We start from the raw sequence: 27900 nt of genomic DNA, 5'->3' as shown, positions 1-27900 counted from the left end.
GATCAAATATGAGTTTACCATAAAACCATGAGCTCAAAAATATAGAAATTGAAAAAAAAAAAAAAAAAAACCAAGAGAGTTCTAAAACAATGACATAGCTGTAATTACTCTAGTAAAGGAGCATGCAAAACATGTTTATCAGATCAGTGTACTTTTGGGTCAGATTAGAGTCACTCCAGATATTTCAAGAAGGTGAGAATCCAGAAATCCTTAGGTAAAGATTCTCAAGGTAAAGAAAATTTGTATATATGAGAGTAAAAATAGAAGTATTTTTACTCTTGTGCTGTAACATTTAGGAAGGAACTTGTTAAGAAAGCAGGTGGTAGAGTACAAGAACAGATAAGATAGCCAGCTATTTAGGTCCTGCAGTGGCTTGAATTTAAAAGTGACACTTTCTTTTTTTCAGTCTCACACCAATTTTGGATAATCACCTCTGTAGCTTACATTTCAGATGCAAACCTTGGAGAGAGGGGAGGTGAGGGTGTGGGGGAGAGATATCTGATAGAAGGCTAACAAGGGAGAGCTACTGTTTTGAGCTTGAGAGGGAAAGCCCCATAAGTAGGACATTTTCACTATTTTTCTTTAGTAAAATCAGTCTCCTGAGTGGGGTGTTATAGTTTGTGTTTACTCTGGAGACTGTTTTCCATTCCTGCAGTTGGTAATGAGGCCAGGTTTGGATGCAGACATCTCTTTTTCCAACTGTGATTAGGTTGGCAGCAGAAGAAAATGAGACACTTTTTCTGAGCATATGTGGGTCAAACTACTCCCAATTTTTCAGTATTCAGGCTAGTGGTGAACCTGGCATACTGTTGAGAATGAAGGTCCCATCTGAGTCCATCTTGTTGGGATGTCTCTCTGGAAGAGCTTCTAATGGCCAGCAAACCCATCTCTTACTACCTTGCTCTGAATTTGTTGCTGCCTCACCAGTGAGAATAAACAAAGTCCCAGGCTGCCATATGACAACGACCCTGGAGAATTGACTCAGCAGCATGACTGAACTCCTCATGCCACAATTCAGCTTTTAAATGTGATGACCTACAGGGGAAAAAACTGACCTGTGGTGGGGAATATTCTCCCTGCTCTCTGGGCTAAAGGAACCTCTAGAGGATAAGGGAGACATCTAGTGGTTATTAAATTCTTAATGTCCTTTTCTCAGAGGAGTGAATTGAAAATGCTGCCCTTTTTACAGCCAAACAATCTCAGAAGAACAGAAACAATGGAGAAAATCCCTAAAGCTTGTAAGGGTATTAATATGTGAACACAGGGAACCTAGGCATGTCCTTACGAACCATGCCATGTAAAATGTTCCTTTCTCAACAGCTAGAGTCTGATCAGCTGAAGTGTGATAGGGGAGTGGAGGGGAGGGTTTGGGAGGAGTGAGTGTGGGGGAGTGCAGTTTGGCCCCTATGGAAGTGTATGTCACTGGGGCATTTGCCTAGCACCACTTGATTGACCAGTTACCCCAAGATGCACTATTAGGGCTGTTGGGAGATGGCTGCAACCTGTCATCCCCACATACTTTATGGAAGGGCATGAAGACCAGGAAAAGGATTCCTTCTGGCCAAAGCAACCAGCTCAAAGTGAATCAGGTACCCACTGGCTCAAGGGGAGCATCTCCATCTATACTCTGTCAAGCCATTTACATTGGCTTTAGGCAAGTAAGTCCCCATGAACCCTGGCTTAAGGTGAGCAAGTATATACAGTGAGCAGGAAAGGGAGGCACAGTGGTCCAGGTCTTAGAGAGGATGGCTACTGGGCTCTGGCTCTTGCTGTGAGGCCTCTAAAAAAAAAAAAAACAACCAACAACAAAAAAACCTGCCTTTTTAAAATCTTTGAAACATCAATTTTATTATACAATTTGTGAAAAAAATTAAGAATAAATTTCTCTGAAAACATGGGAGAAAGGATAAAGGGCAGGGCAGGAGGAAGTGTCCCTTCACATGTCCACACGTGAAGCACATCATCAAGAGTCTCTATGATGTGCTTCACATGTGGGAGCAGAGGAATCTTCTGGTGGATGCAGATGCGCTCCTGCCTGGAATCCATGTGGAGAAGCCTGAGCCAGTTAGCACACCCCACTCCCACACCATAATGTCAACATCCCACACAGCTCAGGGTCTTCTGGCTGTCTGTCAGTTCTGTCCATCTGGGCTGGGCATTTCCACTGGAGCCACTCTGTTTCTGGACACTGGCTGACAGAAGCGGGGTATACAGCAGAGATGCTAGATGCGTTTGGCAATCCTCCTCCTCTCCCTCTTCCAACCCTGGCTACTGTCTCAGAGTTGCCCTGTGGAGGTCCTGTGGGAGGATGAGTGACTGGGCACAGGGTCATGCTGGGGGGCTAGGCTGGGAGGGGGTGTGTCCACATGAGGAAGTGGAGAGGGATAGCAGGCACACTGGCACTTCCAGCAGGCTTCTGCCGGAATTGCTTGGCCTCCGCAGGCTACTGCTGCTCACAGGGAAAGGGAAGGGCAGGCTCACTACAACACTTATTGGGGCCGACCCTGGGAGGATCCTCAGGGACTGGGCGATGGTTGGGCTTCACCTGGAATGTGCAGGACTCCCCCTGGGTTCTCTGGCACTTAGGATGAGGTATGTTGCCATTCTGTTATTGAGTTTCCTACATTGCCATGGATACCCAGGTATTTTAATGGTCGCAACCCATGTTGATCATGGTTTTCAAAAATTGCAGGATCTAGGAGTTTGAGGAGTGCCTCAGGAGGAGGACTGGGTGAAGTTTCCTCACCCTGGGTCAGCCATGGGTGCTTCATTACATAGTCTATGGTGGGCCTCTGCATGGGATCCACTGTGAGTATCTCACAGAGGGAGCTCTGGGGTCCCTAGGAGACATGTGGGGGAATGTCATATGTTCCCTGCTTGATCAGCTTCTTCACCTCCCTATTACTGCTTGCCTCAAAAGAGCATTTTCCTGTGAGCATTGCATAGAGAAGGAGACCCAGGCTCCAGATATCTGCCTGTGGGTCCTTATATTCCTTCTCCTGAATGATTTCAGGGGCAACATGGAGGACAGTGCCAAAGAACCTCTTCAGCTTCTTCCCAGCTGTGAATCCGGTACTCAGGTCAAAGTTGATGAATGTGATGTTGCCGCCAGCATCCACCCCCATATTCTCTGGCTTCAAGTCAAGGTGCACAATGCCCTTCTGGTGGAAGTATTGCATGGCATGCACAATCTGCCTGAACAGTCTGTGGGCCTCCTCATCCTGTATGCCATCATTTTGTAGGATGAGGTCCATTAGCTGTCCCCCAACTGTATGCTCCATGATAAGGTAGATATATTCGTTGGTCTCCATGACCTGAAAGAGGTGGATCACATTTGGATGGTCCAAGCCCGCCATCACATCTGGTTCAGATAGGAAGGGGAAGTTCGAGGCTACTTTTGCCAAGACCTTCACCGCAAACTCTGTCCCAGAAAGGAGATGGTGGCAAGTTTCACCTCAGCAAAGCCCCCTTCCCCAATGTTCTGCAGGACCATATGATGGTCCGTGAAGGTGGGCTCACAGCAGGAGCTTTGAGCATTACACTGCTCTGACTACTCATCCTAAACTGGAACAAGGATGTTAGCTTAAAAACAAAAAAAAAACAGGGGCTGGGGTTGTGGCTCAGTGGTAAAGCGCTCTCCTAACATGTGTGAGGCACTAGGTCCAATCTTCAGCACCACATAAAAAAATAAATAAACAAACAAAACAAAGGTATTGTGTTCATCTACAACTAAAACAAAACCAAAACCAAAATAAAAACAAAACCCCCCAAAAACCATCCAACCAACCAACCAAACAACCAGAAAAGCAAAAACAAACAAAAAAAACCCCAAATCAAAAAACCCAATATCCAAAGACCACAACCACCAGCCAGCAACCATCAACTACCAGTCAGCAACCATCAACCACCACCCACCACCCACCACCAAATGTGCTAACTATCTGGGAGTCTGACAGGTCACCATCAAGAGCTTCCTGTACTTATGGACCAAAAAACCCAGCTGTAGCCACTCTCTTAAATACTGTAGTTTGAAACTCACTCACAATGGCTCCAGGAACACCTGGGCACAACCCCCAGTGGTCATTGCACTTTTGGGCCTCCAGGACCTTTTCCACTTTCATAATAATAATAATAATAATAAAGGACTTGTTGGGAAAAGGTATAACGGCAGCCACACCCCCAAAAAAACCCCAACATGGTGCCCGAGGAGCTTCTCTTCCTGCCTCCCCCTTCCCCGCCAGTGCCAAAAACTCCCGCCGGCACCAATTCTCCCGCTGGCGCCAATATTGAAATCTCGCTGGAGGGGAACCTTAGCCCCAATAAGAACTAATTTTGTGGGCTCTGGAACTGACATCTGGAAGAACTTACCAATAAACGGGTGACCCATCATTTACCTAAGCCCTGCCACCTCTCCTTAGATCTATATAAGCCCATAGCCTTTTGTAATAAAGTGGAACTCCTCCGGTGATTTGTCTTGTGTCGTTTCTTTCATTGATGCCGAAACCCGGGAGACGGGTGAGCATTTTAACAGAGCCCTGTCTCCGGCTCTGCCGAGACATCTCACCCTCGTCCGCCTTTTCAGACGCAGGCTCCTTACACCCACCACTGATCGGGCTTAGGTAAGTTCCCCTCCTGGCTCGTCACCCTCTTCGGGCTACAGCAGGAACTGCGACCGTGATCGTGCGGCACACTCCTGACGCCCGATAGAGAGACCCCACCCCACTAAGGTTTTTACAGCCGCAGTGGACTCTCTGATGACCTGTTCTCCTTTTGGGGAGTGAGGCTTCTAGGTGCAGGTGAGAGACCCCTTTGTTTCTTCCTTCTCCTCCTTCCGTAACCAGTAAATCCTAGTACTAGGTTCTTTGTGGCCTCCGGCTTTTGCCTCCGGCTTTTTGCCTCCCGAGAGTTGCAGTCCGGGTGACGACCCTCACTGCCTCCCGTTTCCTGGCTCTTCCTAGAGTCTCTTCGATCCCCAAGGTCCTAAAAGGGGACGCCATTTTAGCCCTTGCTGATCATTCTGGCCCGAAGATTCTCTCTCTCTCTCTCCATCTCTTTCTGTGACCATGGGTGCCTCCTTGTCTATACCTGAAACCTCGCCTCTCAAATGTCTAATAAAAAATCTGACCACACTCTCTCACACACCAGATATCAAACCCAATTCCTGATCAAATTCTGTACCCAATATTGGCCTATATATCCTCTGGATAATGGCAATCATTGGCCTCCATAAGGCTCATTAGATCCAAATCTTCTCCGGGACCTTTTTAACTATTGCCAGCATCTGAAAAAGTGGAGGGAGATTCCCTGCAGTTGAAGGTTTTAGCCTTCTTGAACAGCACCCTGCTCTCTGCTCCTCCTATTCTCCCTCTCAAGTCCTCCTTGCTTGCAAACCCCTCCTCCTTCCCCTACTTCTACTCCTGACCTCGCGGACTCTTCCTCATTTGACCCAGCAGACGAACCCCCACCTTATCCCTCAGCCCCACCTGCTCCTCCCCTCCTGCCATCCCCTCCTCTTCCTGTGCCTGATCCCATGGATCCTCAGCCTTCCGTTTCATCCCCTTCCCCTCCGCCCTCTTCCGCTGCTGCCTCCACCCCCTCCTCCGCAGAGACATCATTTTCCCCTCCCTCTTTTTCCTGCCCGTCACCGACTGCCTCTTTCAGTCCTCCTGTTACCAGGTCTAAGGGACCCCTTCCCGCTCCCATGACGATTGTACCCCTTCATGAGGTTGCTGGTCCCGAGTGTGTTATCAGAGTACATGTACCCTTCTCCATGTCGGATCTTACTCAGCTAGAGAGGAAGTTAGGCTCATTCACCACTGACCCCACCACTTACATTCGGGAGTATCAATTGGTCCTGAAGCATATAGCCTCACTCATCACAACATTTACATGCTCCTGGCCAATACACTTCTCCCTGAGGAAAGGCAACAGGTCTGGGAACTAGACCAGGCCTATGCTGATGAGAATCATAGAACCAATCTCAACCACCCTACGGGCCCACACGCTGTCCTGGAGCAGGATCCTATATGGGATTATAACACCCCTGGAGGCTTACAGTCTCGTGACCTTTTTGCATCCTGCCTCTTGGCAGGCCTGAAAAAGGCCACCCGCAAGGTCGTTAATTTTCAAAAAGTGCAGGAGGTCATTCAGAAGAAGGAAGAAACACCTTCAGAATTCCTGGATAGACTAACCAAGGCCCTCCAACAGTACACAAACCTTGACCCAGAAACCCCTGACGGCCATCATGTAAAGCCAAACTTAAGAAGCTTGAACAGGGCCCTGCTACTCCTCAGACCGAAATCCTGGTCGCTTTCAAGGTTTTCCATGGTAGGGAGGACGAAAGTGAACGCCGCAGGCAGAAGGCCGAAATCGCCAAATTCCAAATGTTGGCCCAGGTCGTTCAGGGAAGGTCATCACCACACCGTCCTGATAAGATACCCCCTGGAGCTTGCTTCAAATGTGGTAAGGAGGGACATTGGGCTAAGGCTTATCCTTCACCGAGGACACCCTCCACCCCCTGCCCAAAATGCCACAAGAGGGGGCATTGGGGGTCAGACTGTCCAACAACCCGGAGGGGAGGTTGGTCAGCTGCCCCACAACCCCAGCCTCTCCTGGGCTTGGCAGAGGAGGATTGACAGAGCCCTGGGCTGCTGGGAGCCATTAGCCAAGTAGGTATGACAATTTCCTTGCCAGCGTACCCCATGTTGCAGTGACATTGAATGTAGGTGACCTTGCTCAAGGACCAGGGCGGATTAGGGTGTTCCCGGTTTAAGATAATCAGGTTTAGGGCGTTCCAGTTTAGGGCGTTCCAGGTTTAAGATTATTCCTCCTGGGAATAGGGCGTATCCTGCTGCCTGAGTTCCCCTTGAGTTCTCACGGGATTCAGACAGTAGATTTTGGAGACAGAAGCCCAGTGAAGTGGATTTGGGCAGAGAATGTGGATTTCCCCAGAACGTGATTGTAGATGGCTGGTGTGAGTTCGGGAATAAAGAGTTGCTGTTTGAATCTACAAGCTGTGTGGTGGCTCTTGATTGTATGCCCAGCCAGACTGCGGCATTTGTGCCCAGCCAGACTGCGGCACTGGGCCTTCCCTCCCAACTATTACCATCAAGAAGCAAGAGACTAGGGTCACCTTCCTGGAGGATGGACACTCCATTACCTTCCTCTTGGATACTGGTGCCACTTTTTCGGTCTTGAGGGAGTATTGGGGTCCTATCACACCCTCGAAAACTCCTATTGTCGGGGTAGGAGGTTAAACAGATTTTCCCTCGGCAACCCTCCCCCCCTTATCATGTTACATGCAGGGATCCCTTTTGTCCTTCACATACTCCTTTCTTGTTATGACCCATTGCCCCCATTCCCCTTCTGGGAAGGGATATACTCTCACTATTGAAGGTCACCATTCACATATCACCCCACACCTCCCCCGCCTCTCATTTCCTCATGATGTTCCTAGGGACAGATACACCTCTTTTACACATTCTCCCACAACTATCTAAACCAGTTAACCCTGAGGTTTGGGACACAACTACGCCCTCTACGGCTAAGTGCAGTCCTATTCATATTGTCTTATGGGACACTTCAAAATATATTAATCAACCACAATATCCACTTACAACCACAACCCTCCTCGGATTAGAACCCATCATCCAGGATTTATTACAGAAGGGGTATCTTAGGCCTACACACTCTCCTTTCAAAACCCCCATTCTGGCAGTTAGGAAACCTAATGGGTCCTACAGACTGGTCCAAGACCTTCGCCTCGTCAACTCCTCTGTAGTCCCCAATCACCCGCTAGTGCCCAACCCCTACACCCTTCTCTCTCAGATCCCTGCTACTACTACCCACTTCTCAGTCCTAGATTTAAAGGATGCCTTCTTTTCTATTCCCTTGTCTTCAGAATCTCAGGATATCTTTGCTTTTACATGGACTTATCCTCGCACCCGCCATTCTTGTCAGCTTACCTGGACCGTCCTTCCGCAGGGATTCAGGGATAGTCCCCATCTCTTTGGCCAAGTTCTTTCCCAGGACCTCACATCTTTCCACCCTACCTGTCCTGACTCTACCCTCCTTCAATATGTCGATGATCTTCTTTTATGTAGTCCCTCTTGGGAACAGTCTCAATCCCACACCGCCCAGCTTCTCAATTTCCTAGCAGATAAGGGGTATAGGGTGTCTCCCCACAAGGCCCAGGTTTCCCAGTCTACTGTCACCTACCTTGGTTTTCCCCTTGCACCAGGGAAAAAGGAAATAACACTGGATAGGAGGCAACTCCTCTCTAATCTTCTGGTGCCTCATATGAAAGCTGAAATACTATCATTCCTAGGATTAGCAGGATATTTTAGGGCCTGGATCCCAAATTATTCTCTTCTAGCCAAACCCCTGTATGACCTAGCAAAGGGACCCCCTGGTGAACCTCTTGCATCCTTGCCCCCCCTCCCCCCACTTCCGCAGACATCAGCAACTCCTCTTAAAGGCACCCGCCCTTCACCTTCCCAATCTTTCAAGACCATTTCATCTATATGCCCATGAAAAAGGGGGACAGGCACTTGGGGTTTTGGGTCAAACTTATGGGCCTACATTTGCACCTGTGATATATCTTTCCAAGCAATTACATCCTAGCATCCGTGGGTGGGCCCCTTGCTTTAGAGCTCTGGCTGCTGGACAAATCTTACACCAAGAAGCCTCTAAGCTGACTTTCGGGGCCCTTTAACTATCCACTCCCCACATCATTTGAAGGATCTTTTAGCTTATAAGGGCCTTCAAACCCTTCCTCCCTCCAGAGTTTTGTCATTCCTCACTTCCTTTCTGGAAAATCCCAATATTACATTCCCCACTGCCCTGCACTGAACCCTGCCTCCCTGCTCCCAACGACCTCCACACCTGACGCACCAGTTCATAATTGCTTGGAAACCTTGGATAATTTCCTCCCCTGTCATTCTTCCATTTCTGAGGGACCACTCACCAAGCCCGACCTTATCTGGTTTACTGACGGCAGTTCCTTTAGGCAAAATGGCACTCATTACTCTGGATATGCCATTGTTTTGGCTACTAAGATTATAGAAGCCAAAGCTCTGCCTTCAGGAACCACCAACCAGCAGGCCGAACTTGTAGTAGTCACTCGTGCCTGCCTTCTAGCACAGGGCAAATCCCTCACCCTTTATACTGACTCAAAATATGTCTTCCACATTCTATTATCCCATGCTGCAATCTGGAAGGAGCAAGGTCTACTTACCACCAAAGGTAATGTGATCGCTAATTCAGCTCTTATAACCAATTTGATAGAGGCTTCCCACTTACCCACCCAGTTGGGAGTTGTCCATTGTAGGTCCCATCAGAAGGATGGCTTTCTTGTTGCTGAGGGCAACGCCAAAGCTGACCAGGCAGCACGGATGGCTGCTACCACTTCCAATTATGACCCCCCTGGGGGGGCATATAATGGCCACTTTAGACTGTCCATCTGAAGCCCCTACTTCTTCCAGTAAGAATAAGGACCTTTTCGAGTTCCTCCATCCTCTATTCCATTTCAATTCTCAGTCCTTGACCCTCTTTTTACAGAGCTTCTTCTCCCTCACCCCCTCTGACAAAGCCATGCTATAGAATATAGCCTCTAATTGTCAGATCTGTCAGTGGACTAACCCTCACACTCCTTTAAGGCCTAAACTGTTTCCCTCCCACCAAGCCCGGGGACATGTTTCTGCTGCTGACTGGCAGGTAGATTTCACCAACATGCCCGCAGTACAGCGTACTAAATACCTCCTTGTCTTTGTGGACACTTTCTCTGGTTGGGTTGAGGCATTTCCCACTTCCAATAAAAAGGCTTCCATTATAGCTTCAATCTTACTGACAGACATCATTCCCAGATTCGGTATGCCCACTTCCTTACAATCCGACAATGGCCCTGAGTTTATTTCTAGAATCACACAAAAGGTCTCTCAAGCCCTCTCCTTCAAGTGGCATTTCCACTGTCCATATCATCCCCAGGCTTCAGGAAAAGTGGAAAGGGTAAATCGGACTCTGAAGGAAGTTCTTACCAAATTGACAATGGAATTAAACTTAGACTGGGTCAAGCTCCTTCCCCTGGCCTTGCTTCGGATCAGAGCTCTCCCTAAGAAACCATCTTTACTGTCTCCCTTTGAGATAATGTATGGAAGACCTCTTATACCACCTGGATTGGTTGTTTCACAGGGACCTCTCTCATGAGATTTGTCTTTGCCTCTCTTGTTTCATCTTCGCTCGGAACTCTGGAAATATCAGGACTGGCTTCTCCCAGACCCAGACTCCTCTCCAAACACTCCTCCCTTAACACCTGGGAGTTTAGTCTATTATAATACTTCGGAGGAGAAAGGGCCTCTTGCCCCAAAATGGGAAGGCCCCTATCTGGTCATTCTCTGTACCACCACCGCCGCCAAACTCTCCTTACCAGACAACCGTCTTACCCCCTGGATTCACATTTCCATACCATCAAGAAGTCTCATCTACTGATGACAGGACCATCCTAGGGGAACTCCAAGAGTCACTTCCTGAACCTCCCCTTTACTCCTGCTCTCCACACCCATCTCATCCCTTTAAGTTACGGCTCACACGGTGTTCCCCGCAGCCCAATTCCTCTTAAAGAAGGCACAATGAGCTCTCCCAACACTCTAGCTCTCTCTTTGCTTGTTTTCTGTGCTCTGTTGGGACTGGTCTTCACCTTCCTCTCCTACCATGTACCAATTCACCCTTTGGGAATGATACTCGGAACACGGCATGCAGAAGGTCCGCACAATCAATGTAACTACTTGCTTCATCCACAACTGCACCTCTGTTTCCCTAAAATTGACACCTTCCAGGTTCTTCGATCCAGGTAGCTATGATGATCCTTTCATTTGCTTTCTTTTTGTTTGTATGTGGTGCTGAGGATCGAACCTGGGCCACACGCATGCCAGGCAAGTGCGCTACCGCTTGAGCCACATCCCCAGCCCCATTTGCTTTCTTTTTGATCAGACTGAAAATTATTGCCACCGGTGGTCAGAGGTTTATAATGGGTGTCCTTACTGGTCGTGCATAATTCATTATACAAATCGTAAGGCCTGGATTTCGACCAGATTCCTTAAACGGCATGGGCAACATGTGAACCCGACCTCATGGTACACTTTAACTATATCTGACCCCAAAGACAAATGATGGGAATATACTGAGTTTACTGTCTACCCTCGGATAAGTGCAGCCAAACCCACAGGATGGATGACTGTTTCCCGCTCCCTAATAATGCCACCTAAGGCAACCATCCAGGTAATTGAACACATCAAGGAGTCAGCATCAAAGCTTCGAGATCTTATCCATAGCCCATCCAAAGGTGATTCAGAGCCTTCAACCCCCTCAGGCCCCCCTCCCACATGGCTTAATTTGCTACACCAAACTCTCCAATTATTAAACTCCACCCTCTTTCTGTGCCCACTTCTCAGTGCTTCCTCTGTGCTTCACTCAGTCATCCGCTTCTAGCAGCAGTCCCATTAGCGGCAGGAAATATTTCAGCAAAAACCTATAATTTCTCAAAGAAAGGACAACCCCTACATGTGGCACGCATCCCACTGTGGGAAAGTTATTCCACCAATGCTTCATTCCCTTTCATCTGTTTCCACCTGCCAAAAATGAATCCTTTACCCATTTGTGCCTTGAGCTATAGCACCCCATCGAGCCCTGCATTTATGCAACCTGGACATTTCCTCTGGTGTAATGGGTCTTTAAGTACTTCAACGATCAATGTCTCTGACACCTGTTTCTTGGTTACTGTAGTTCCTCAGCTGTCTTTGTACACTTCCACCGAATTCCGACAACTGGTCCCACCTTCCCGTACCCATAGGGCAGCCTTTCTGCCGGTTCTGGTAGGCCTCACTTTAACAACCTCAGTGGCGAGTCTCGGACTCTCTGGTGGAGCTATAGGTCATGCTCTATGGGCATCCAATGACCTTCAACAAAAACTGCAAGAAGCGCTCGATACCACTGCTGAATCTCTGGGCTCCTTGCAGTGGCAGGTTACTTCATTGGCACAGGTGGCTTTACAGAACCGAAGGGTGATTGATCTCCTCACTGCAGAAAAAGGGGGTACATGCCTGTTCCTCAGAGAGGAATGTTGCTACTATGTTAATGAGTCTGGGCTAATAGAAAAGAATGTTGTTAAATTGCAGGAATTATCGACCCAATTTCTCAAACCCACCTCCCCTAATCCCATAACGGGGTTCTTCCAATCCTCTCTCGCCACATACTTGCTACATTTCTTGGGGCCCCTTATTGGGATGCTCCTTTTTTGCTCTCTCTTGCCCTGCATAATGAAGTTCCTTCAAACACAATTCCAGAAAATTTCTAATCAAACTTTCAACCAGCTTCTGCTTAGGCACTACCAGCCTCTGATGACCGATGAACCCCCAACATCTTTAAGAGAACAGCTCACTCAGTGCTGAAGCTTACTACCAGGCACGATGGAATGCAACGGACATGGACAGCAGGAGACAATGAGCCCGGAGGACCTCTTAGCCTGCCATTCTGGATTTTTGAGCCTTTATGTCCTTTTAAGCCTTCTCATGGCCCTCGGCCTCTTCTCTGTCAGTCCCCCAACATGGAACTCCTGCCAAAACCTGACCTTTGCATTAATTTTTATCTTCATCCTGTTTTTGTTCGCTCTGATTTTCTTCAGGTGCTGGTGACACCATGTCAAGGCAACGCTTCCAATACTTCCTAGAATCTCTGTTACAAGACCAGTGCCTGATACCAACAATCTCCTCCATTCAGGACTGGTTCGATGCCATCGATGACTTGTGGCTTTAAGGAACCTTTATAGACTTCACCCCTACCGAAGTAGCTGTCTATAGCCACTGGGTTTTATTTCTGGTTGCCATGGTATCCCCAGACCTGCCCCCCGAACATTCCTCCACTTCCCCTTTCTAGGTCCCACGCTGCCCCCGCACAGCAGGAAGCAGCCAGATCTGACCAACAACGCCCCAGTTCCTAAGAAAGCAAAAAAGGAGGAATGTTGGGAAAAGGTATTACGGCAGCCACACCCCAAAAAAACCCCAACATGGCACCTGAGGAGCTTCTCTTCCTGCCTCCCCCTTTCCTGTGCACATCCCATCCCTAGGGTTGGAGCTTCCTGGCCTAACCTCAATCCTGTTACAATGAGGCCGAACTGTCAACAGGAATTTTGGAGGGATACAGTCAAACCACAGCACATGATAAATAAGAGTCCAGAGGGCAGGTCCTTATTATATGTGCCCTGTGTGAGGGGAGTCTTTTAGGTTGCACTGAAGGACATTAGATAGGAACTCAGATCTTGATAAAGACAGAAAGAGGTCCCATATTCATGATAATCATAAGAGCTAGTGCTACTTTTGTTTTCTACATGTAAGACAATAATGTATCAAAACACCCAATTTTATTCTATGGCATCAAATAATTATCATATATAACACTGTAACATGAGTAACCAAAGGGGAGGAGTTGGAGAGGTACAGCAGTCACATCTGTACACAAATGAAGTCATATTGTTATAGATTCACATCAGAATGGCATCTCTTTCTCATGTTAAATGGAACCCCATAGGAACCACAAAGAAAGGCTTGTACAGCATACTCAAAATGAGAGGTAAGGGTATTGAAATATTTTACTGCAATCATGAATAAATAGGAGGAAAGATAATCAAATAACCAAAGCAAGTCACAATGAATCAAAGCTTGTGCTGTTCTCCTTATCCTTATAAGGATACAAGGCACACTGAACCAAGGGCCAATGCTATTGTCCTTATAAGGGCACAAGCCAAGCTGAACCAGCTCCCCCCCACACAATCTCCTTATAGGACACAAACCACACACTCCCCTGAGAGGATTGGGCCCACAGCTGGTGCCCCTGGGAATGGGGATGTCTTGTCCCTTAAAGATTTTAGGTTTCCTTTCATCTCATGCCTACATGACCAAAAGGCAGGAAAAGAGCATCAACGAGGTATTGCTTGTGTTGGAAAGTGAGATCTTTCTACTAACCTGGAGGTGTTAGGAATCGGTGGATGGGGAAGTGCTATCTAGTTATTTCTTTTTCTTTGATAATCAGCTACCTGTCTTTTTCCCCTGTCTCAGGTGGTTGGCAGGCTGGCTGGCTGGGAATTACTAGAGAAATGTCTGGTACATATAATAAATTGTAAATGTATTTTTCTGTTGTATTGTGGTGGCACCTGCTCCTCCACAAAACTTCTTCAGAGACCCTCACCATAATTGTTCAGCAAGAATTTCTGCAGAAGAGTTTTCAGGCAAGAAGGCCTTGGTCTGAAGCCTTCACAGAGGCATTTACATTTCAAAGGAAAGTAGTTAGATCCTAAAAGTTCTTCACAATCCCAAAGATAAGAATGAATGGTGCAAATTAGATTCCCTGAAGCCGGCTGGCAAGAAAGGGGAAGGGAACTCTCCCTTTCCCAGGGACTGATTTTCACAAACAGCATCCTTGAATTATTTTTGTATCTAGGCCTGGGTTGATTGCAATAGAAAAAAACCTACTTTTATGTGGACTTTTGCAGATTGTAAGCCTCTGAGGCCCCCCTTCCCCTACATACTGGGTATAAAGTTATAAACATTTTTGAACTCGGGGTTCAGGGGGATGAACTAATTTAGATGAAAGCCCCCTCTGGACTGATGCAGCTAAAAAACCTGCTTCCTACTAATTCCTCGGTGTCCAGCCTCATCTGTCGCTCTCTTTCTTTCTTCCTGTATCTACACCAATATTGTTTTGCCTTCTGCCTTTGTATTTCCAAGACACATGCCCAATTTCTTGCTCAGCACAGGTCCCGTGTAAAGTGCTTCCTGCTAGTCCTTCCTACAGGGGTCTTCCAAGTCTGTGGCTTTCTACATACCCCCTGAAAATCCTTCCCAGATGGGTTCAACCACCCTTTATGCCTCCTCCTCAAGTGTGTTACTCCTTGCTTTCTAGACAAAGTCTGGAGTCCTTTAGAAGGTTCTGTCTGGCAGAGGCATCTGAACCAAAGGATGGTCCTCTGTAACACTTAATAGGGCTGGTGCAGTCCTGTATGAAGATGGTCCACCTGGTCTCTTTTATGGGAAGCTGACTCCAATGAGAGGGGTCCTACCTGGTTGTACTGCTGAGGAGCAACCTGGTTTCTTTCCCCAGCTACCTGCCAACCACATGGAGGAGGACAACTAGGCTCCTAAACAAAACATCTTTCATTTCCTCTATGGGAATAGCTATACCCACCCCTATTCCACAGAGTGCACTAGCAATTCATCTGTTTCGTGGGCTGGAACACTTGGGTTTCCAGGGAGGTGTGTGAGGAGGTGGATGCGGCTGTGTGTGCTTGTGGGGGGAGAGGGATGGACTGACTGGAGAGACACAGGAAGGTGAGTAGTTGCAGGTGGGATCTGGGAAGGAGAAAGCTCTGGAGGCTGTGCAGGGAGCAAAAGACTTCCTTGGCAGTCATAAGTTTGTGTGTGGGTGTGTATGTGTGTATACCCAATATGTATGTCAATTTACTCTGTGCAATCTAAGATTTGGTGGTAACTTATCATAGATACACAACTGATTTAAGTAATAAAAGAAAGTCCAATTTCAAGAAAATAAATTCCTATCTTGAGGAAATATAAAAGTACATAAAATTGTAAAGCCAAGTTCAGTTTCAATGCAATAAGTGAACTATATATAGTCTAATAAAGCAGAACTTAGGTGACTTTTTTTTAGATATATATCTTTGCTCTTTTTTTTTTTCGTGGTGTTGGGGACTGAACCAAGTTAGGTCCTTGTGCATGCGAGGCAAGCACTCTACCAACTGAGCTATATCCCCAGCCCCTATATCTTTGCTCTTTAATATATATTTATATACAGATACATCTGCCAATTGTAAACTATGGTGTACTTTAAAGGAATGGGTAAAATGAGATGAACGGAAACTTAATGCTATATATATTCCATTCATCCAATCTTTGCACAATTAATTTCTACTTTCAACCTAAGTAGATTTACAGTTTAATTATTTGTCCAGAACACTGAAAGGTACTCTTTAGTTTTAAACAAATCAAACCAAAACTATTTATCTGCCAGGCTTATTGATATGTAGAATGTATAATGAAGTTTAGATGCTATAAGATGCATCCAAGCATGTAACTTTTTAAAAAATGTTTTAATTTTTGATGGTCACAATACTTTTTAAAAAAAATAGTTTTAGGTGGAAACAATATCTTTATTTTACATTTATGTGGTGCTGAGGATCGAACCCAGTGCCTCGTGCATGCTAGGTGAGCGCTCTACCACTGAGCCACAACCCCAGCCCCCAACACTTTTATTTATTTATTTTTATGTGGTGCTGAGGATCAAACCCAGTGCCTCACACATGCTGGCAAGTGCTCTACCACTGAGCCACAACCCCAGCTTCAGCATGTAACTTTTTGATGTACCCAAGCAGGAATATCACCAACATTAAAGCATTATTCTACTGAAATCAGAGACAATGATAAATCTTTCTCTTGATAAAATCAACTCCTCAAACTGGATTAGGTGGGACACCAAAAGAATTGTTATCTGTCAAAACATCTTTTCAAAATTTTCCACACAGATAGCATAATTTAGTTACCTCATATAAAATAGAAAAATGGGCTTAATTTTTATTGAAAAGAAAGCTGAAAATATGATGTCCCTTAACCTTACGTAACATATAATACAGAATATGCTCCTGATAAATGTTGTCCATGTTAATAATAGGTAAAATGTGGCAGTGACATCCACATATAGTTAATTAATTTATCACTAGGCTAAATAAATCTAATAATTATACCTTGATATATTACTCCTTTATAGCCTAAAGAACATAGTTAATAGAATAATGCCTCTCTCAATGTTTATTTTTAAGATATTTGTAGACTGTTAAATCATGGCTACTAGAAAGATGACATCAAGATGAAGTTATTTTATAGAATGAAAAAATAACTTCAAAACCCTTAATATCCTGTAGTTATCAGCTTTTGTGAGGGCTCTTTTCTTTCCAGATTCAAGCTTATGATTCTGAGCTCTGGGTGTGGGGCCAAAATCACATGGGGATTCCTTAGAAGTCCTGGAACCATGTTGGCTTGAGGTCATCAGTCTGAGAGGAGGTATAAAATTCTGTATCCCTGGCCCGATGACAAGGTCATTTATTGTCTATTTAGGATGCTCAAGGATCTAACTACTTAATCCACTCCTGTCCACCCACCCACAGCCACCCTCTGCACATGCTGAAGCACTCTGACTCTCCCAGTCAGCTTCACAGCCACACAGGTGACCTCCTAGAAATGTGCTGGATGCTCCATGGCTGCTAAGCCAGATCTGAGAGAGAACAGTTTGTCACACAGGATGTGCTTGAAATTTTTACAAGCAACTGATCCCAAATTCAGCTTTGATGAAAGGTTGATCTCAGTCTAAAGTGAAGAAACTTTAGCCACGGATCTCTCTCCCCCACTGGAATTTGTCTTTTTACCTTCTCCTTTTAATTCATCTTGGGCAAACACCTCCTAAAGATCCCAAGCATGGAGATTTACTTATAACAAAGTGAATGTGCAATAATAGGATATTCCATGTAACTCTTCCCATATTCCATAATTTTCATCTCATTTTCTAAATAAAGGGTTTAAGCCAGAATTTATTTTTTAATATTTGCTGAGTTCATTCTGGTTCCATTTTCCCCAGTCACCTCTGACATTTTAGATAGACGTTGAATAAAAATTGTTTCTGAGGTAAATGATCCTGCCTGTATTTTATATATTCAGTGGTCACAGCCTAGAATGTTTTGAATAGGCATGTAGGGGCTGTGGGAGGGAATTACTTTAAAACTTGAAATGAGAACCATAGGATTTTCCTAGAGTTTTAATGTTATTGGTGTATTTTGAACTATACTCATGTTAAATAGTTTTGAGAGAGTTTCTGTTTTGAAAACTTACTGTTCCTCATTAGTTTTGTGATGAGTGTTATAACAGGTTTATGTACATAAATATTTTTAATTTAAAGAGGTTTTTAATCTTTGAATCTATTATATCACTTACATTGATAGCTCAGTGGTAACACCCCAAAGTCTTGTAAATATAAAATTTTCATTTGATGTTTAATCATCATTATTGTAAATATTGAGCTGCTATTTTTTAACTTGCCTTGACATGTTTGTCATTTTAAATTAAGTGTGCATTTTAAGACAGCACATGTGCTATGTGCCTTTGAAGATCACAGTACAGTGTATTTTGTGGGGAAATGTAATGAGGATAAAATTCTTCTTACCTTAATAACACATATGCTCATGTCATTCTGGACTGTTTGCGGACAAACTGTGTTTAACAGGGTTGTCATCAATTGACCAAATTTCTGACCTGTGGGGAAAAGAAAACAGTTCAATTATTTTTCACGTAGGAAAAAAAAAAACAGAGAAAGTGGCAGATCCTAAATTGAAGAGTGGAAACATGAAACATGGGGAGGACACTGAGGGAGAGACAGCACAGGAAGAGTCAAAGAAACATGTCGCTGCAGAACATGGCAGCTGGTATGGTTATCATCTGTGGAGACAACCTGCATGGGCCAGCTGCCCAGTCATGGGGGCCCAGGCAACGGGCTTGGTTGGAGGCAGCTCTTATTATCCTGGTGAGGCTGTAAAATGGGAATTGAAGGACAGCTCTGGTTGTGAAAGGATTTGATTTCTCATTTATGTCCTTCGTCTGGGGCTCATTCAACCATCTGATGGGAACTTTTATAATTTTACCCAGTTGAGGGGGTGTGGTGTTCAACAGACCCTGGGTAAGCTCTGAGGGCTAAGGTGGTGGGTGTAGCTTCTCCTTCCATGGTGCTCCTTGAAATGGTTGGCCCTTGAGGGCAGTCAATCTTTTCTTAGGACAGGGCTCAGGGACCTGGGAGGACAATAACTGTAGTAGGGGAGGAGCTATGCAGGACAAGATTTCACACATGTCCTGGGATGGCCCAAGGACTCTAAGAGCCATGGAGCTGACCCAGGGCCAGTATCTCTGCTCAAAGAAATATTCCAGTATTGTAATGTTGGCCAGTGTCCACTGACACAAGAACCACAACAGAGCCTGGGGCTGCTGCAGCTCTGTGGACTTGCTCCTACAGAGAGGGTGAGTACCCAGAAGGGATGCTGCTACTCAGTGGATGGAGCAGCAGGGTTTCCTGAGGACGTGCTCAGATCTGGAGGATGGAGATTGCCTTCTCTGGGGCTCCCCTGGCACACTCTGGCCAGACCAGGAGGACACAGGTGCTGTCCTAGGGAGAGGCCCACACAGAGTGGCTCCCAGAACTGGGGTCTTCTGTGAGCCTGATCCTGAAAGATGGAAGAAATACAGAGGGACCTGGTTTCAATGAAAACCAAGGAATTTATAGACCTTAAAATAACAGGCTACCAAGCAGTATGGAGATTCCTTGGAAAACTGGGAATGGAACCACCTTTTGACCCACTCCTCTGTCTATACACAAAGGACTTAAAAACAGCATACTACAAGGACAGAGACACATCAATGCTTACTGCAGCATAATTCACAATAGCTAAACTGTGGAACCAACCTAGATGTCCTTCAGTAGATGGATTAAAAAATGTGGTATATATAAACACAACAGAATATTACTCAGCAGTGAAACAGAATAAAATCATGGCATTTGCAGGTAAATGGATGGAGTTGGAAAATATAATGCTAAGTGAAGTAAGCCAATCCCAAAAAACCTTATGCTGAATGTTTTCTCTGATATAAGGAGGGGGAGCATGGAAAGTGGGGTTCGGAGGGGGAACATGGGAATAGACAAACTGTAGATAGGGCAAAGGGGAAGGAGAGGGAGGGAGGGGGCAAGGGGGTAAAAAAAGATGGTGGAATGAGATGGACATCACTACCCTAAGTACATATATGAAAAAGACATGAATGGTGTGAATATACTTGTATACAATCAGAGAAAAGAAAAATTGTGTTCTACATATGTAATATGAATTATAATGCATTCTGCTGTCATATATAACAAATTAGAATAAAAATTAAAAAAAAAATAACAGGTTACCAAAGACACACACTCCTGAATAATTGAGGAATCAGGGAAAGCCCACTGCCTCATGTAAAGGATCCCAGCTTTTTAAAACTACTAGAATAAATGCAAAGAGCCAGTGGGAATGGCTGACTGTTCTTTCTTCTCCCAACGTCACCTCAATCCACAAGAATCCAAAATAACAGGCTTATTTTTTGAACTTAGCTTCTTGGTAAGAAGACAACAAAAACAAGATTAAGTCAGGGGTTTGATTTAAAAACGAATTTCCAAGAATTATCTAGGAGTTACTGGGTTTTCAGTTAATCCCTGACTCCCAGACTCCTAGTGATGGTCAGAGGCAACCAGAACACTCACAAAAAACTGGTGGGTTGCAAAGACCTGCTTCCCGCAAGGAACAGCTCCACCAGGGTAACTTACAAGCCTGTCCACCCTCAGACCCTCTTCCAGATGATCCCAGTTCTCCATATTAACCATAAAGCAGAGCAGCCAGGCCCATGAGCAAGGCCACCCCAGATGCTACTACCTGGGCCTGCAAGTGAACACTGCACTTTCTAATATGGGCCAGGCCATTACACCTGGGCTCTCCGTTCCTCCTCTGGCCCCAGCCACAATGTCTCACCCCTCACAGCATGTGCTGTCTTAACACTGTGTCCCACCCATACCCTCCCTGGTGTAGGGTGTCTTTCCTCCATGCATGCATGGTTTTCTGGTTGTAGCACAGATGCCAATTCTTGGCTAAAGTGACATGTCTGCCCCACTGGGGCCCATGCTGTAGGTGCACCTTCTGTTTGTTTATAAACTTTACCACCATCTGTGAGTTTGTTTCAGGGGCTGTCACTGGTCAGTAGTCAGCGGGAGCTCACAAGAACCATGACTTTGAGGCATGTGCACACACACTCACCTGCCATGCCTAGCAATTTGGATCAACTTGGAAGCCACTCCTCCTCAGGTGGCCTTTAGGGAGCAGGAACATGACTTCCTGCTTCTTCCAACACCTGCCTAGGTTGAGGCTTCTGATGTTATTTAACAGACAGAGGAGGCTAGAATTAGGTAGAATTAGGCTAGAATTACGCTGTCGTAAGCATATGGTCTAATACACAGTGGTTTAAATGTTGAGTTCCCTCCTCAATCCTGCTGCTGTGTCTGCCTTCCCATCACATCTCCCTGAAACATTCACTTTACATGGGGCTCTTGAGAGTCATGGACCCCAAGCAGGAGTGGTGCTTGCAAAAGGCAGAGGAGGGTGCAAAGATAAGTGCCCTTCCCTGGCTGCAGCATCTGCCTATGACAGACCTTGTGTGTGGCAATTTTGTCTGCCCACAGGGTACTGTTTTTAAGTCCACCTAAATTCAGGAATTAGTACTGAGATCACTGGTGACTGACACACAATATGTTCTATGTTATTCAGATTTTCTAGAGTGTTTCCCTATTATATCTCATATCAATAACTGCTGAAGCCCAAATTAGAAGTGTAAGTGAAAATGAGAGAAATCGTCATTTCAACTCAATCAGTACTTCCTTCCTGTTTAGAATGCAAGGCTCCCACGGGAGTCCCTCTACAAGGTGGCCGTTCCTCCTTGTGTGACAGTTTTTCATGCAAGGCACTGCTTGTGGCAGTGGATGTTCCACTCATCCCTGTGCAAGCACTCCTCCGAGATGCTGCTGCTGTGCTGTTGAGTGTGGGGAGCCACTCTGAATGATTCACGCCTTCCATCCTGGAGTGGAGAGACTTTGACCAGTCATTGTAGTGACCAGGACATTGCCCTGGTCCAGGAAGTTTGAGGGCGTGTCTTCAGATGTAGGCGTGTCACCCCCTGGATTGAGCTACGCTTACCCATTCCTTTGTAATACTACCCTTTTGCCCTGTTTGGGATAGAAAGTTCCATGGAAACTCCCTTTGTGTGTCTCCTTCTCTTGCTCTGCCGTTGGGTATGGCCTTCCTAGATGTCAGTCAACCTGCTGACAGCAGACATCATGAATCTAGACTCACACCCCTGAAACCTGACCCCATGCCTCATTTGAATGGCTTCTCCTCAATAAAAGGGTTCAGCACGTGCTTGCTCTCTCTTTCTGCGGACCCTTAAGGTCAGAGGAGCCATCACAGGACCCCAAAGAAAAAGGTATCTCTGTCCCTTGTGTGATTATTTCATACAGCCCAGTTCACCTGGAGTGACCCTGAGTGTTTTTGTCATGTGGAATGTGACAGGTGAGGACAGGCTGGGAGTCCTGGCTACATGTCCCTACAGATATCCATATATTGAGCATCCAGCCTCCCATCTTTGCTCATCTACTGGAGGTTTTAGAAAGACCTATTAGACTGGTCACTTCATCAATGCTCACATCAATTCCATATTTTTGAGAGCCAGAGTTGAGGCTTTTATGTTATTAACAGACAGGGGAGGCTAGTTTTAGGTGGAATACTAATACTAATACATGTGGAACCTCATGTGTTTATGCTCTTGTCACCTGTAGCATTTTCTGCCTTGGTCCTGCTGACTTCTCATATTTCACCCACACTTATAGGTCTGAGCATGTGATAGTTATTAAGTTGAAAAATGACTGACTCTTGTTGAATGAACACCGGGTAGGATGTAAGACTGTCTAGGTGTGATGAAGAAGTGCCAGGGTGGTCAGCACCAGGGTAGAAGATGGCACAGTGAAGGAAAGGCAGGAGAGGGGCTGGGCCAGAGCTGTGCACTGGGGCACCCACTTACCTCACTTGCCCACGTATGTTCCTGACACACGCATTTTGTCCACATCGAGGTCTGTAGGAGACCTCTGCTTTAGGAGAGGCACCAGTCAAAGGTAGAGAATTATCCAGGAAACCTGTAACCCTGCACTCAAGATCCACCCCAAGTGCACTGTTCTGCTTTGACACAGGTCAGTAGGTTGTCTCATTCGGGGGCACACTGTATGGCAGCAGTCTGTGTGGTGGGAACTGGCACATTGATGGGAGGTGACAACCCAGGAAGACAAATGTCGTTTAAGGAAACTTTTAATAGATTTGTAGAAATCACATGTACAAAACCTGTTAAACTACCCACCATGGGTGTAAAATTCACTCATTGAGGGAAGGTGGCTGAGCACACAATTCTTGATTAAACTGTGTCTGGAAAGGAATAGAGTTTCTGTAAAAAAAAAAAAAAAAGAGGCTGTTTTGTTGGTACTGCAGATTAACACCAAAGTGGTGAGCACGGGGATTTCAGTATTTCACCAGTCCCCAGAATCAGAAGCTCACATGGAGTTCCCATGTCCTCTTGCCTAGAGCTCATGGCTGGGCTGGAGTCCAGCTTTCTTGACCCAGGTGTAATACAGATGTGTCCAAGAAGCCCTGCAGAACCACACAGGCCACAAGCACTAATAGCCATGCAGGCAGCCTCAAAAAGGCATGAGGGGGCTTCCTCTCTCAAAGTATCATTACGTCCCTTAGGTTCTCCTGCAGGATCGAGTTCTTCACAGCATGGAACATGAAGTGGATGTTCTCGGTGTCTATGGCGGAAGTGAAATGGGGATCAGCAGCTTGCTGTGGTTTCACCTCCTTCTGTCAAAACATTGGACCAGGCATAGCTGGATGTCCTCCAGTTGGGGAGGGTCACCATTGAAATTCAGGAAGTGTTTCCTGAGGCTGACCATCTTCACATTCTCTACTAGGAGGTCCATCTTCTTGAGGAAAAAAATTATGGAGACATTGAAGAAGAACTTGTTGAGGATGTCTCAAAGATGTTCAATGACTCCCTTCACTAGTTGCTGTGCCTGTCCGCCACGTGTGCCTGTTTGTTTTCACAAGAGGACACCATGAACAGGATTGACATGTTCCCATCAAAGCACTGGAACTAATTTAGGCACTGAGACCAGCGGCTACTCACACCACCATCTTAAAAGGGATTTTTTAAAAATAATGAAGTAATGTTCCACATCCCCTTGGTGGCCTTCCTGGCCAGCAAGATGTCTTGCTTACTAGGGAAGTAGTTCTATAAAATACAGGATGAGGGAGACATTCAGGAGAAAATAAGAATCAGAACATGTCAAAAGAAAAGGATGTAGGGAAAAGTTACCCCAACTTTGCAAGAAGTTTAAATTTCATTTACACAGTCATACACATACTGTAAAACAGGTGAAAGGTTCAAATGCCTCATTTCAAAATGAATGGAGGCTCATCAATCTGAGGAGGAATGATCAGAAACCCTACTGCCAGGCCCCAGAGGAAAATCACTTTTTTCTTTTTTTGTTTCTCTTTTTGTTTCTACACAACAGATATCTTTTGTTTCTCACTTCCAGAACATAAACATTCCAAAAACTTAGTATTCATTTAATTTAGGTTTTGCAATGCTATATAAATTTAGTATTTTGTTCATCTTAGAAAACCCTGTTTTTGCCTTTGCTTTGGTTGTCTGTATTCTTCCTCTTCTTCTGGTTTTTTTTTTTTTTTTTTTTTTTTTTTTTTTGATAATACAGATTGAACCCAGGAGTACTTAAACACTGAACACACTCCAAGCTCTTTTTAAAAAATTTTGAGACAGGGCCTCACTAAGTTGCTGAAAGCCTCACTAAGTTGCTGAGGCTGACTTTGAACTTGGACTACTCATGTATCAGCTTCCATAGCCACTAAGATTATAACACTGTGCTACTGTGCCCAGCTCTATTCTTCCTTCTTACAAGAGAGGGAATGCAGAAAAACAAGAACCAGTAAGAAATAAAAAGTCAATAAATGCATAAGGTAATATGAATTATTTTTCATATACAAACCAGTACGTCACTCAGTCTGATTTTAACACTGTTAAGAAGCCCTCTTGACACTGGGCTACCTGTCGTGTTCCTCAGAAAGACTTGTTCACCTGACTCTCAAATGCATCTGTGATGAGAAGAAACTAAATGAGAAGACGGAAAACCTCATCTGACAATGGCGATTGCCACAATGCCATTCACACAGTCCTGTCACACTGGAAGTTGACCACTATGCAGAGAAGCCTAGACCAATCTCTGATATAAAGAGTGCTGGGTGGATGTACAACATCATAGACATTGACTTCTATGATGCAGGGTTACAAATGGTTTCTGAAATACAGAAAATAACCAATGGCTCACTTGCCTCCTCAGAGAAGAGCTTCCCTTTCACACAAATACAGCTAAGGGGGCACACATCTGTGCACACCCACACCTACCTCGGATTCCTCCCACTTGTGCTTGGTAAACATTGCACACATTGAAGAGCAACTGACAAAGTGAAGCCTGACTCACGACAAAAAGCTTGACTTGTTTCTCAGCTTCAATGGGGGTTAAAGCTACTTTTGGGTTCTAACTGGGGTGTACATGTAATCACTGCCCAAATGGGGAGACTTCTGAGAGCAAAAGGGGGCACTGTTAATAATCATGCTGGGGCAACAAGCACACCACAGGGCTGTCCCAGGCAAACAGGATGCAGTCCCCCAGGTTCTAGCATCCAAGAAAACAAGCTCCACACTTATAGGAGACTGTTTTGTTGTAAACACCATCCTAAACCCTGTATGTCTGTTTTTTTTTAAGCCTCACAAATTGTAGGTTAATCATTACCTACTGTACAAATGAGAAAACTAAGGCTCAGACAGCATAAGAGGTACTTTCTAAAATATAATGTAGGTCTACCTGACCTAGGCTCTTTGACATGTGGTCCTCACTCTGGGAAACTGAACTATTCTTTTTTGTTTCATGCTGAGGATGGAACCCAAGGCCTTGTTTATGCTAAGCATGGGCTCTACCACTGAGCAACACCTCTAGTTTCAGAAGTGAAAAATTCTGATGTGTGAGACCCTTTGAAAAAGCCAACATTGAGACCTGACATTTTTACTGTATTTTTAAAACAAATCCAAGTATCAGAAGAGGCCTGTGTGCTTAAATACGATGTAAAACATCAACTCTCTCCTTTTGGGAAAAAGCAAGGATAAACACTAATTCAAGCAAAATAAAAATGCCATATGATTAAAACAAAAACAACAGTGAAAAAAAATCAAAGATGTAAAGAATGACATGGTGAAGAAATGGCATTTAATTCCAAAAATTATCTGCTGTTAGAATTACTTACCTAGAGTCTCATTTTTAAAATATTAGGCAACCCCTGGACTTATTTTCGACACACAAACAGATTTTATAAAGTAATTAATCCTTTTTTTTTTTTTTAAGCAGGGGAGAGGGTACTAGGGATTGAACTCAGGGGCACTTGACCGCTGAGTCACATCCCCAATCCTTTTTTGAGATTTATTCAGAGACAGGGTCTCCCTGAGTTGCTCAGTACCTCATCATTGCTGAGACTGGCTTTGAACTACTCATGATCCTCCTGCCTCAGCCTCCTGAGCCACTGGGATCACAGGCATGCGCCACTGCCCTGAGCTCTTAAAATATTTATTCTAACAGCCTTCTCTTTCTTGAACAGATAAAGGGTGCAGACCTGTAAAAACAGATCCCTTAATAGCCCTCCCATGAGAACAGAAAACAGTACCTCCACACTGCCTCCAGGAAAGCAGGGATTCTCAACAAGGACCCACCTAACACCGTCCATCCTGACATTATTTGAAGTACCTGGGCTAAAAATACCAAAAGTGACAACAGCTACAGATGCTGCATTAATGAAATACACATATATATAAGAAGCAAAATAGAGTGCTTCAGATCAAGGTTCCAGAAAAGACATGAGACACTGAAGGTCCCTTTCCATAGTTACACCTGCCTGGGAAGGCATCTTTATTTGGACATTCACTTTCCTCTCGAGATAAAGAAGCAGGTATGAACCTGGCCTCTGCAGTAGGTGCCTTGATGCAATGACCCACTACCAAGGAGCACAGCTGTGGTGCAACATCCTCACCTGTCTACTTCAAGTGACCTATGGTCCTGCATCAGGCACAGTCACTGAGGGCAGAGAAACAAAGAGGCCTGTGTCACAGAATCGTGAGCTTCAATGCCTCTGGTCACTGCATACATCTTCTGTGGCTGGAGATAAGCAAGTGCTCTTGAGGCTCAAAGGCAGAAAAGAAGACGATGATGTCTCATCACCAAAACCAAACATGGCGAATGGCAGCCTTCATCTATCACGGACGTTCTCTGTGAAAACATAGTAGCAAAGACAACAGAGGTTTCCATTTAAACCTCTCACTCAGTGACAACTACAGGATTTCATCTGGGAGGTTCTTAAATCCAAAAAGAAACAGGAAGAGTGGCACATGCCTGTAAACCCAATGACTTGGGAGGCCAAGGCAGGAGGATTGCAGGTTCAAAGACAGCCTCAGCATCTTAGAGAGACCCCATCTCCAAATATAAAATAAAAAGGGTTGGAGATATGGCTCAGTGGACGAGTGCCCCAGGGTCCAGCTCCCAGACAGACAGACACAAACAGAAGCACTCAAAATAATAAAAAAGAAAAGAAATGACCATAATAATCTCAAGAATGTTCCCCAAAACACTTGCTTACATATATTTATAACCAAGAAAAAGAGGATTGGTCCTTTGAATACAGATGACTGAATTATATTTGTTCCAAATGCTCCCTCTACAATGTGTGATATTTCTTTTAAAGAGAAATATCAGCCCAAAGCTAAATACATTGACTTCATGCTCAAGCGATAGATTATTGAGACTTGATTAATGAAACAAAAAGGGCAATGGAAGTCATACACATACCAAGAATAAGATTTAACAATGTGTTAATTATTTAAAAAGTAGACCTGAAACTAAAACTTGTAGAAGGGAAACCTCGCTGATTCAGCGCAGGTAATGCAAACAAAGGGTAAAAAGTTCAAATAGGTCAAGTAGGTAAAAACCCAATTTTAGGGCTGAGGCGTATGTAGCTCAGTGGTAGAACACCTGCCTAGCAGCATAATGCCCTGGGTTCCATCCCTAGTATACAAA

The 27900-nt window shown here is 45.1% G+C and overlaps 1 protein-coding gene and 1 pseudogene across 2 annotated transcripts; both read right to left on the bottom strand.

The window, feature by feature from the left end:
* Positions 1 to 1816: 1816 nt before the first annotated feature.
* On the bottom strand, positions 1817 to 27164 carry LOC139702979 (putative sperm motility kinase W). 2 transcript variants are annotated; one of them, XM_071605795.1, is made up of 3 exons: positions 26861 to 27164; positions 18271 to 18359; positions 1817 to 3314 (listed from the first exon to the last, which is right to left on the bottom strand). In XM_071605795.1, exons 2-3 carry the CDS (start codon positions 18337 to 18339, stop codon positions 2841 to 2843), a joined length of 543 nt encoding a protein of 180 aa, XP_071461896.1. In that variant the 5' UTR covers positions 18340 to 18359; positions 26861 to 27164; the 3' UTR covers positions 1817 to 2840. The 2 variants fall into 2 exon arrangements, with proteins under 2 accessions (XP_071461896.1, XP_071461895.1); XM_071605794.1 differs by lacking the exon at positions 26861 to 27164 and adding an exon at positions 22740 to 22919.
* On the bottom strand, positions 23003 to 25220 carry LOC114078705 (guanine nucleotide-binding protein subunit alpha-12-like; annotated as a pseudogene).
* Positions 27165 to 27900: the final 736 nt, after the last annotated feature.

The sequence above is a fragment of the Marmota flaviventris genome, chromosome 19 (assembly GCF_047511675.1).
Source record: "Marmota flaviventris isolate mMarFla1 chromosome 19, mMarFla1.hap1, whole genome shotgun sequence".
Lineage (NCBI taxonomy): Eukaryota > Metazoa > Chordata > Mammalia > Rodentia > Sciuridae > Marmota > Marmota flaviventris.
Note: the sequence above shows the minus strand (reverse complement) of the source record. Positions and strands in the feature narration are given on the sequence as shown.

Coding starts and splice junctions, on each gene's coding strand:
- LOC139702979 (XM_071605795.1), bottom strand. CDS start 18,339: ATGACAACCCTGTTAAACACAGTTTGTCCGCAAACAGTCCAGAATGAC. Junction 3,315..18,270: donor TGAGCATATGTGTTATTAAG/GTAAGAAGAATT, acceptor CACCTCTTTCAG/GTCATGGAGACCAACGAATA.